At 50.8% G+C, this 11,563-nt stretch overlaps 1 protein-coding gene across 1 annotated transcript; it reads left to right on the plus strand.

Moving 5' to 3' along the window:
• The first annotated feature begins 7,592 nt into the window (after positions 1-7,592).
• Positions 7,593-9,719, plus strand: GSX2 (GS homeobox 2). Its single transcript, XM_059067666.2, has 2 exons — positions 7,593-8,334; positions 9,037-9,719. Exons 1-2 carry the CDS (start codon positions 7,761-7,763, stop codon positions 9,375-9,377), a joined length of 915 nt encoding a protein of 304 aa, XP_058923649.1. The 5' UTR covers positions 7,593-7,760; the 3' UTR covers positions 9,378-9,719.
• Positions 9,720-11,563: the final 1,844 nt, after the last annotated feature.

The following is an 11,563-nucleotide window of genomic DNA, read 5'->3' on the forward strand; positions in this document are numbered from 1 at the left end:
GGGAAAAGAATCTAAAAAAGAGTGGTTATATATATACACATATATATAACTGATTCACTTTGCTGTACACCTGAAACTAACACAACATTGTAAATCGACTATACTCCAATAAAAATTGTTTCTAAAAAACATAGTAGGTGCTCAATAAATGCTAGATATTATGAGATAGTATCGCCTAGTGCCTAAAACTTCAGGCTTCCGCATTCTACAGACAGGATCTGAATCCTGGCTGTGTCATCTCTAGCTCTGTGACCTCGGATAAGCCTTTGAACTTCAATAAGACTCGGGATTCTCATCAGAGAAACAACCATAAAAATAGTGCTTTAACTGGTAGGGCAGTTATGCAAATTAAATGAGGTTTTGTGGGCAAAGGCACCTGATTAAGGGCAAGGCACTCAATGAGAGCTCGGGAAATGATGGCTATGAGGATTCTCATACCCTCCCGTTTCCTCCCCTGTAAAACAAGTTAGCAAAGCCGGAAGGTTTCTCCAGGCCAAAAGAGCCTTGAAATTTGGAGCGCACTCCCAAGTGGGGACTAGCAGGATGGAGCTCGAGGCCTTTGACGTAGGTGGGGAACGGGAGGTGGCGAGGTTCTCCGGGCAGGCCCAGGACGTACCAGGGACGTACCAGGACGGTACGCCCAGAAACCGAGGGTCAGAGAAACGCCCGGCCGGGTGGCTCTAGGGTGCGGACACCAGGCTGCGGAGGAGCCTTTGCGGAGACGGAGAAGGGATTGGGCAGAAGCTCCGGCTCCCTGGTTACTCAGGAAACCCGGGGCTCTGGTACCTCATTCCCAAGCCTCAGGACCCTTGGAGCTGCAGGTCGCAGATAATAACAAAAACGAGACACCACGAGTTCTTAGCAAGCACCAGGCTGGGTGCTAGGCAGTCCTTAATTCTTCTACCCTCATCTATCTAGATTCGAGAGCAGCGTGCGTTTTTCCTAGTTCGCAGATGCGGAAACTGAGATTCATCTACCAGTCTCCCTGGCCTCCTTTCAGTTCTTGCAGTTAGCCAAAAGAAACTCTTCTCGGCTTTTGTGCGCACCCTTCGGTGTCCCGACACATTCCCCATCCCCTCCCCTCCAATCCCGTCCCAGGCCGAGGCTACCCGGTTGTCTGGCAGGTCACTTCAGCCTTCGGCTTTATCCACTCCCAGAGCCTTGAGGGCTTTACGTTCATATTCACGCGACTTTTTGTGATTCACCAGATCTGAGTTGATTTGTCGATTCGTTTGACGTACAGGAAGCACCCAGGGGGACGGGTCTTGTGCAAGGGAACTCCCTGGCACCAAACCTGGCATATAGTAGGCACTCAGTACAGACTTTCAACAACTATCAATTGTTGAATGAGGCTCAGAGAGGTTATTATCTTGGATAAATGAGGGTAGAATTTATTTGTTATTTCTCAACTCTCACCACCTTCAGGACCACATAGAAAGTGACCCATGCTTTTTGTTTTTAAGTTGTGTTCTGGCCACACACCATTAAATCAAAATCTCTAGGGCATCCGTACTCTCCAGGAGATTTTTGTAGATGACCCAGGTTGAACACCAGAAAGGCCAGATTGCTAAAAATTATAAAGGTTCGCTCTCTTTTTTGTAACAATTTTTTATATATATAAAAAACTGTCTTGAATCCCATTACTAAGCAGCTATTTAGGCCCAGTGCTTTCAGCAAACTTAGGCAAAGGGAAGTGGAGAATTGGTGCTAATTCAGCCCTCCCCTTACATTCCCAGCTCCCTGATTCTAACCCCAAACCACCAACTTTGAAAAACGTAGATTTTTTTTTTTTAAATGGCAAGCTCCGAGAGAGAATGGGAGAAGGAGGGCGGTGCAACATTTGCTTCAATTATCCGGATAATTGTTCCCCACCTCAGACCATTGTTAGTAAAGTGAAACAATATTCTATTGGATACAGTCTCTGGCCTTTTCAGGCTTGCTCCCTGCAGCGCCTAGCACACGCTGGGCACTGAGTTGGTGCTCAATAAATTTTATTCTGATGACAGAGAGGAGCTTTAAGGGTGGGGGAGGGATGCCTTGTTAGGCTTAAGGATTTGGGACTGGGCAAATATTCATTAAGGGGAAGGGGGGAGCAGAAAGGCTGTGTGGTGGGGACTGGGTGCCATCAAAACTCTGTTCAGGGCTTCCCTGGTGGAGCAGTGGTTGAGAATCTGCCTGCCAATGCAGGGGACACGGGTTCGAGCCCTGGTCTGGGAAGATCCCACATGCCGCGGAGCAACTAAGCCCGTGCGCCACAACTACTGAGCCTGCGTGTCTGGAGCCTGTGCTCCGCGCAACGAGAGGCCGCGACAGTGAGAGGCCTGCGCATCGCGATGAAGAGTGACCCCCACTCGCCGCAGAGAAAGCCCACACGCAGCAATGAAGACCCAACGCAGCCAAAAATTAATTAATTAATTAATTAAAAATAAATAAATAAAAGACACCTTATGCATACATGATGCATATTATTATTTTTTAAAAAACTCTGTTCAGAAGGCTGTTCCTGAAATTCTCAGCCAAGCTCCTCACTTCTTTCCCAGAACCTTCCCCCCCCACCCCCTCCTTCGTCTCTGAGGGCCAAATTGAACTCTTGTGCCTGTGGTGAGCACAAAGGCGAATTCAGGTTTCTCAAAGGCCCATCGGTTCTGAATAAACACTAGGGAGAGGCAAGATCATTTCTCGGTGGTGGCTGAGCCCAAGGCCCGCAGCCTGCCCTCTCCACGGACCGGCCTCCCCCGACCATGCATTAAAAGTAACAGTACTGGGGCAGCTGAAGGGGAAGCCAGGACCTGAGTCCCTCACCGCTCAGCCAGCGCAGAAATGTGAGGGCTGACTCCCAACTGCCCCTCTTTCATCCCGACTCGCACTTTTTCAAGAGGAGCTTGGGTTCCCTGAGAGAGTGTGTATTTGCTAATTGCAGCCTCGGCTTTAATGAGAGTCTGTTAACTCCCCCAAGCCCGTTTGCAGGTTACAGCCTTATCTGGGGAACCCCCGTTTTCCACCCTGGCTACACATCCTGTGAACAATTGCCTCTCTGGCTCCTGAAAGACAGAGAGCGCCCCATTTCTGCTGAATGCACGTCTCAGTTCATCCAAAGCTGGCGGGCTTTTGATGGCCACAATGCAAGTTACGCCCAAAGAGTGTCTCTTTGGTCTTATCGACAACACTTGGCTTCACGTTTGCAAGTTAAACGGGCAGAACCCCAGCTGAAACTCCCATGCCAGACGCCTGCATATTTCACTCCGCCCTGATCTGAGCAGAACTAGGGAATGGGTCTGAGCAGCGGGCAGGAAAGAAGGGGGAGCAGGAAAACAGTTCTGATTCTCAACCACCACCTAGAAGAAGGGAGAGGGTGGAGGGGAAGGACCATTTTCTCTGGTATTTTTCTCTCTTACTTAAATATTTTTTTCATTTTGCTTTGTTGGCAGCTTTACCCAAACAACAACAACAAAAATCAAATGAGAGCATTTTCTCCTTGTCTTCACCTAGGTAGCTGCTTTCCTCTAGCCCCTGAAAATGTGACTCCTTCATAAAATCAAAATTTATGATTATTCAAATGTTGGGGACTGTGAAAAGAGAGGAAGAAAGAGAGAAAATTAATATTGCAGCTGTTCTTCTGATTAATGAGAGATAATTGCTCATGAAAAGTCACCCCTGTGGCATTTTGTTGTCTCCTGGATCTTTGTTCTTTTCCACTATTATTGAGGACTTTCTTGAAGACTAAGCAGTTCTTTTCAATTTTTGGGTATTCAGAAAGGGTTGCCTGGTTACAGAGAACGGGGAAATCTCTGGCTATATCGGGTAAGATGTGCCACAGACAGCAATATCACAATGCCACTCAGAGAAAAGGATGGATACAAGTTAACGATGCGCTTTCAATAAAACATTCATAGACTTGTTCACGCTTTGATAATGACCTCATTAAAGGGAGCTGGGGGCAAGTAAGTCCTGTCTCCTGTTTGTGTTCGGCTAACAAAACCCAGCTTTGAGATCATTCATTGCTTTGGAAACTAATATGAAATCAATGTAAGAGGAGCAAATAAATCCAAGGCGGCCCCGCCAACTCCCGGCTGTCCCGCCCTGCTCGCGGCCTCCTCTGTTTGGGGGCGGGAGAACCGTGTGGGCAAATGCTGAAACTGAGAGGGAAAAAAAGGACTTGGGGTGGAGGGGGCGAGGCTTTAGGGGAAGCAGAGGGAGGGGCAAAGTAAGACTTACAGCCAGAGAAAAACAGTAAGCACATCAATGGGTCAGAACTCTAGGGTTGCTGAATAAGTAATGTTTAGTCCACGCCCTTTATTTCCCTGTTTTTGCCTGTGAAAAGAAACAGGAAGAGAGAGAAGGAAGGGGAAAATGTGGGGTTCAGATCGGGTGTGATCCCAGATGGGGGAAAGTACTGGGAGACTTTCTGAAAGGTATATCCAAGAATTCGAATCTCAAGGTTGGGCTGCGAGGGGACTGCTCATCCAAACTCAAGCTGGAGAGTCCAGAGGCAAGAAGGTGGTGCCTCTGAACTGCTTTGATTTTTTTTCCTCAGTTGAGGGTAAGGGTGGGGTGTCCTGACTGGGCAGGGCTGGGGGATGGTGGGGACAATTTCTGTTACCTTCGCATTTGTGACATCATAAAAGACAAAGCAAAGCCATCCTCTGTCATTCCCAGCAAAAGGGGGGAAAAAAATCAAAGGATTTCCCCCCCCCCTTTAAAAGAACTAATTTTCTCCTTGAATTATGAAAGTAATGGCTTAGGTAACAGCCTGTACTCTGTACCCAACTGCTTAATACCGAATAAATCCTTCCACGTGGCTCCCCAAGTCGTGGCAATTAGAGCTCATTATAGGCTCATAAGAGCTCTGATTTCAGGGATTACTTAATGGACGATGAAATTTTATCGGACAGAATCACTGAGAAATAAAATTGGGTGCTAGCGGGGGCACCATGGGGGCACGCCGATGGTGTGCCCAGGATCCTTTTCTGCTCCGAATGGGTTGGAGGCGCTGCAGTCCTGGGGGAGGGTAGGTCTGGGCAGGGCCAGCCGCAAAGCTGTCCACAGGGTCACTGGGCAGGGGAACGATGGCAAGGCACAGGGGTGGGGGTGGGGGAGCTTCTGAAGACGGGCCTGGAGTGGAGGAAAGGGGGCGGGGGTGGTGCGGGAGAGAGACTGAGAGATCCAAAGAGAACTAAAGAGAAGAGTCTGAGAAAAGAGACTCCAATGTGGAACATGACCCCAAAATACTTGCTCTTGGTGGGCTCAAGCAGTTAACCGAGTATCCTAATAGACAAATTTCTTCGTCATGGTCTGCTGTCAGCCTCAGTCTGGCCCCAAGCCGCTACTCCCCTCGCAGCCCTAAGCAACCCTATGGGCCTCTCACTTTTCTCAACATTCACTGGCACACCAACTGGAGGTTTCTGTAGGCAGACATAAATCGAGTTAGACATAAATCAAGTTAGATGCTCAAGCCTCATAATTAGGATTCTCTAAAATAAAATGATCCTCACATAAGCACAACTCCCAGCACATTAGCATAGAAGTTTTTCCCAAAAGCAGAACTAGAACCACTGCAGACCAAAGTGAATAAATACATATAAATATATACTATATAAAATTTTAAGTGAAATGTATATATACACTTGCAAAGTCAACTGGGAAATCATGTCACCTGTTTGGACAATTTAGGCCTATACAAACATCCTGCCATTAAGCACCTCCCAATGGTTGAGCTCCCAGTTTTCTTTCTGAGGCTGGAATGATGTGGGAACTGCCCGGATTCTCCCATTGTGAGCGAGGGCGGGCTGGGCCAGGCAGGCTGGGTTGAGGCTGAGCGCCTGGGATGGCTGCAGCAGCAAACCTTGTGGTACAAAAGTAGTTACAGCTGAGCTGCCCTGAGTTAAGCCCTGAGACTCCTTAATTGTTGTCACAAGATGTTGGATTAGCACATTTCTGGAATAGCTGTCTGTTTACACTCTGGAGACCCACCGTCCACTAACCGCTTTCTAATTGAATTCTAATCACATTCAAATAGCTCAATAACCAGCCTCAGCTGCAATTCATAAAACTTTAATTGCCATCCATAAATCCTGGGCTCCCCAGAGCGGGGCATCCCTACAACCCAATTACACTTCTCTAGCAGGCAAGAGAGACGGTCACAGAGATGGAAAGGGGAAAGGAGAGAGGACAGAGAGACAGCCATGTCACCAGCTGAGAAGCTGATGCTCCCCTAGGATTTGGGCCCTTGGTTCTCACAGGTGGAGGGAGTCCCGTCCCCAAGTTTCTTAGCACCGTTGTGATCTCAGGCCTGAAGTTAGCTGTTTGGGGGAGAGGATTGGACTTGTAGCTGTTGCTCACCCTCCCTGCTCCAGCCAGATTTTCCACAGGGGAAAGAAGAGAAAGCTGTCACTTCTGCAGCCTTGCTTCCCCAGAAAGATCATTAGCCCTTACGTGGGCAGCCATCCTCTCTCACCAGCCATTGGCGCACAAGTCTTCCACCGCCACTCAGAGAGGTTTCCTTTACCAAGCCACTTCTCCCATCCCGAGGCAGGATTCACTGAGTGACTCAATTCCCTGCAGCCTTTATGGGCTTTAAAAGGCGTACATAGGGGACAGAGCTTCCTGGTTAGCCTCCTAGATGCCTAAGATCTGTAAAACGCAAAGGGGCAGGAGATAGCAGGACCCAGAATGAAGGCTTCCCTCAACCCCCGCCCAGCCTCCAGAAGGGCCGGGATTTGGTCCTCTCCCCAAAGTCCTTGGGATAGAGTTTGTAGGACTGGTCTGGAAATGCAGAAGTGGGACCACTCAGAGAAAGACAAGAGCGTACCTTCAATGTCTCTCTTTGCCAAGAGGGGTGGTTTCAGGTTAGAAAGAGGCACAAGGAAGGGTCGTTGATCTGAGTGGCTCCAGAAGGCCCCAAGTGCAAAGGCATTTTAGAACTTCTCAAGCATCAGAATGAAAAGCTCCACTTCTTAGCTGGGAGGCCTCTCTGTTATGCCCCCCGATACCTCACCAGCCAACCACCTGAACAACCTTGGCCAGTTCCAAAAGCTAGGGGCCTGTGTGTGTGTGTGTGTGTCCATCCGTGTCCCAAGCTGCGCTCCGGGACTGGGTCCCTGCCAGTCCACCGCCACACAATCCTGTTCTAAACCGCAGGCTTCACACTATGCCGTGCCTTATCCACGGCTGGCACAGAAGAGCAAGGAGCGCTAGGCATTCCTATTAGAAAGGTCTCAAAGTCCCCACCTGGTGTGATCTGTGGCCGGAAGCGAGGAAGAGTTGGGCTGGGGCCCAGGCTAGGGAGAGGGGTGGGATGGAGGATGCAGCTCTGTGATTTCTCGGGAAAGCATGGAGAAAGAAGAGGAGGAGGCCGGCCTCCCCGCGAAATTAACAAAACCTACACTTTGCAAAGTCTCCACCATCCCCCTCCTCCGAATTCTTCCCCGCCGCGCACTCGCCCCTCCTCGCCGCTTCTGTTGTGACTCGGGCAGCCTATCCCGAGGGTGGGGAGCTGCCGAGGAGCCTGAGCCGAGCGGTACTCCGCAGCATCACGTGTCGGGGTGGGGGCTATAAAATCCCGGAGCCTGGGCGTCGGGCGGGGGACGTGAAGACCAGCCCTCTCCAGGGACCCCTTTGTTCGCAGCCCAGACGCCGACACCTCCGCGTCCCCAAGGGCTTGACCGCCTGCGTTCGCGCCTCGCCCGGGGCAGAGCTCAGGACAGGAGAGGGGAGGGGGCGCCACGGCCGGCCGGGCCCTCCAGCCACCCACCCCTCGCGACATGTCGCGCTCCTTCTATGTCGACTCGCTCATCATCAAGGACTCCTCACGGCCCGCGCCCTCGCTTCCTGAGCCGCACCCCGGGCCAGATTTCTTCATCCCGCTGGGCATGCCATCCCCGTTGGTGATGTCCGTGTCCGGGACGGGCTGCCCGTCCCGCAAGAGCGGCGCGTTCTGCGTTTGCCCGCTCTGCGTCACTTCGCACCTGCACTCCCCACGGGGGCCCGCGAGCTCCAGCGGCGGGAGCGCAGGGACCGGGAGTGCCGGGGCCGGGGGTGGCGGGGCTGCGGCAGCCGCCGGGGCGTTGCCCCTGCTCAAGAGTCAGTTCTCTTCGGGTCCTGGGGACGCACAATTTTGCCCGCGTGTGAGCCACGCGCACCATCACCACCACCCTCCGCAGCACAACCATCACCACCACCAGCCCCAGCAGCCCGGCTCGGCTGCAGCGGCGGCGGCGGCGGCTGCGGCGGCGGCCGCCGCGGCGGCCTTGGGGCACCCTCAGCACCACGCACCTGTCTGCACTGCCACCACCTACAACGTGGCGGACCCGCGGAGATTCCACTGCCTCACCATGGGTAGGGCCGGGTTTCTGGGCACCTGCGCGCTGTGCCTTGCCGGCTCCCGGGAGCAAACTTTCCGCCTTCAGTGGATGAAGTGGGAGCCTGGGGGCGGGGTAGGGAGGGAGGAGGGGCTTTTAGTATAACTGTGGAGTCGTCCCCACAAGTCCTCCCACGAAGGTGGGAGTTAGCCTTCTCAGCCTCTCCAAGCAGCCTGGTGCGCTTCACTCCCGGTATCTGGTGCCCGAGTCTTGCATAACATCGGGGCCTTTGGGACTTCGAACTTGAGGGCTGAGAAATCGGAGGTTAACTGACTGAGGTCCGGGGTGGGTGTATTTGTACTTAAGTGTGGCATTCCGGCGTCGAGGCTGGCTAAAAGGGTTTCGTTGCTTTGGGCTAAGCCTGCCTGCCTTTCCGCTAGGCTTGAAGGGAGACGACCGGACAATTCAACCCCTCCCCCACCCCCCACTTTAATCCTCTGACTTTACGTCCCGAACATCAAAGGCCTTCACTTGCTTTGGGCATCCCTGTCCTTCCCGGTTAATTAACGATGTGTCTTGAAATGAGAAAGAGTGAGAGATGAATACAGGTATTTGGTTGAGCTTCACGGGTGAGTCCTTGCGAGGCATCCTTTCCAAGGGATGGCACGTGGGGTGGGAGCGCCTCCTCACACCCACCCCTCGAGAATTACCTCTCTACCCTCTCTTGGCCCGTCTGCAGGGGGTTCGGACGCCAGCCAGGTACCCAATGGCAAGAGGATGAGGACGGCGTTCACTAGCACCCAGCTCCTGGAGCTGGAGCGGGAATTCTCTTCCAATATGTACTTGTCTCGACTCCGGAGGATCGAGATCGCCACGTACCTGAACCTGTCAGAGAAGCAGGTGAAAATCTGGTTTCAGAACCGCAGGGTGAAGCATAAGAAGGAAGGGAAGGGCACGCAGAGGAACAGTCACACAGGCTGCAAGTGCGTCGGCAGCCAGGCGCACTACGCGCGCTCAGAGGACGAGGACTCCTTGTCGCCGGTCTCGGCCAACGATGACAAGGAGATTTCCCCATTATGAGGGAGGGCTGCCCCACCTCTCCCTACATGCTCCCGTAATCCCCTCCCCCCACAACGCGACATGGCAGGCAACCAGGGGCCAAAATCCTTGGCCTTTCAGTGGTTCCACCTGGAGAAGGTGGAGACCAGTATTCCCGGGGGCTTACATGCCGGGCCTGACACTTCTCCTGTCTCCTACTTGACCTATTTGTTTGGGACTCCACTCGCAGTTATAGATCTTTTTTTTTTTTTTTTTAGATCTTTTTTAAAAAAATGTAAATAATCTAGATTCAACTCAGTCTTATCATATAACAAAGAAAAAACAGGGTTGGTTTAAGTTTAAAACTGTTTGTGGGTTTTTGAAAGCGCATGTCATTTCCCTTTCCCCGTCTTTCAGAACCTGATAAGAACACGGGGTTTCTTGATTCTTTTTGTTTTGTTTTGTTTTTAATGAAAGTATTGAATTGCAAATAACTTAGAAAATTAAACCCTGTAGGTCTTGCTTTCTGAAAATTTGCCTGGGGAGAGTTTAAAATCCAAGTCACTGGAAGTCTCCTTGTGAATAGTTTTATATAAAATTTATATTTATATTTATTTAAATAAATGAAACAAAATCAAGGTTTTAAATTTGTGATGTTTGCTTTCTCCATCTTCCCCTGTCTCTCTCTCCCCCTTATGGACAGGGAATAAAAGTGTCTGAGAATTTAGAGCAAAGTAATGACTATAACTTGGTAATGTGGGTCTCTTGGTTGAGGGAGTTTGTGGCTCTATAGGATTTCTGTGTCACCAAAACTTCTGCCAAGAAGACACCTTCTGTCATGATGCTGCCTATCAGGTAGTACTCCCCATTCTTAAAATAGCTCAGTTCCTCACAATTGACAGGATACATCACTCCATTTAGAGTGACACTGACAATTAATGACAGGCAAACCTTTAAATTTATTTAGCAGGAGGGTGAAAATCCCTTACCTAGTATTTATTTCCTGTATCAATCCCTCCTCCTTTTCTTTCCTTCTTCATCTCTCTCAGTACTAAAACCTGAATTGTGTAAAGGAATCTGAATAGTAGGAATTGTTTTAGGAAGGGCAACAATCCATCCAACAGGTTTGAAGCAAACACATGCAAAGTTACAAATGATGCTACACGTGACTAGAAACAATACCGTTTTTGCGAGTTTGTCTAGCTAAGAAATTAGCTGGTTCCCACCACCGCTGAGAAAACAAAAGTTCAGGAATAGGGAATTATTTTGTCCAAAGACTTACATTCTCACTTTTCCAAAATAGCTCAGAGGTGCCTTTGGACTTTTGGGTTTTTTCTCTGGTCTCCCTAACTTTAACCTAAAGTAGTTCCTTTCTAGTCCCTCTCTTCCCATCACCCTGCAGAGTTCATTCGCGTAATCCTGGCCCTGCAGAAGACTTACTTTGGCTTTGCCCTCAGCAAGGCAACCTGGCTCTCTCTTCAGCACAGCCAGGTTCTGTCCTTTAAGGGAGAGAGTGAAGCTGGAAACATGGAAACTAGGAGATCTCATTCCCTGCAAGCTGAGTCCCACAGACACCCGCTGGGGTTATTTTTGATTATTTTCTCTAAAGATGCCACCTAAAAAGTCCAAGCTATAGGAAACTGTTTACAACATACATACTCATGCTTCTTTAGGTCTGTAGGAACTGAAACCTCACAAGGTGGGGTTGGGCTCTAGTATGGGTTTCCCCACCCAGACTCTCTCTCTCTCTCTCTCTCTCTCTCTCTCTCTCTCTCTCACACACACACACACACACACACACACACACACACGCACGCACGCACGCACGCATACACGCGTGCACACACACACACACACACTCCTGAGGCCCGTCGTCATCTCTCATTCTGGTGCTGGCCAGGGCAGGCAGGGGAGAGGAGAGGCTGGACGGTGCATACTGAATAGGGAGCTGCTGCCACTTTGTGCAGTGACCTGGGCCCGATCCTGCGCAGTGGTCACAGGCATCTGACTCGCTCCTGGCCTGGGCCTGGAGGCTCAGGCTCTGGATTGCCCTCTCTCTTTCACACACAAGCAGAGCTTTGGGTCCCCTTGCCCTGCCCACCGTGAAGAAGGGGCGCTGACCCACTGCCTTTTCTAAAGATTCCGTCTCCCTCCTTCCCAATAAACAGGCGTCTCCAGGCACCGGTACAGGGATGGGAGGAAGGGAGTTTCGTAGCGCAAAGAACTGG

The sequence above is a fragment of the Kogia breviceps genome, chromosome 6 (genome assembly GCF_026419965.1).
Source record: "Kogia breviceps isolate mKogBre1 chromosome 6, mKogBre1 haplotype 1, whole genome shotgun sequence".
NCBI classification, from domain to species: Eukaryota; Metazoa; Chordata; class Mammalia; order Artiodactyla; family Physeteridae; genus Kogia; species Kogia breviceps.

Coding starts and splice junctions, on each gene's coding strand:
- GSX2 (XM_059067666.2), top strand. CDS start 7,761: ATGTCGCGCTCCTTCTATGTCGACTCGCTCATCATCAAGGACTCCTCA. Junction 8,335..9,036: donor ATTCCACTGCCTCACCATGG/GTAGGGCCGGGT, acceptor GCCCGTCTGCAG/GGGGTTCGGACGCCAGCCAG.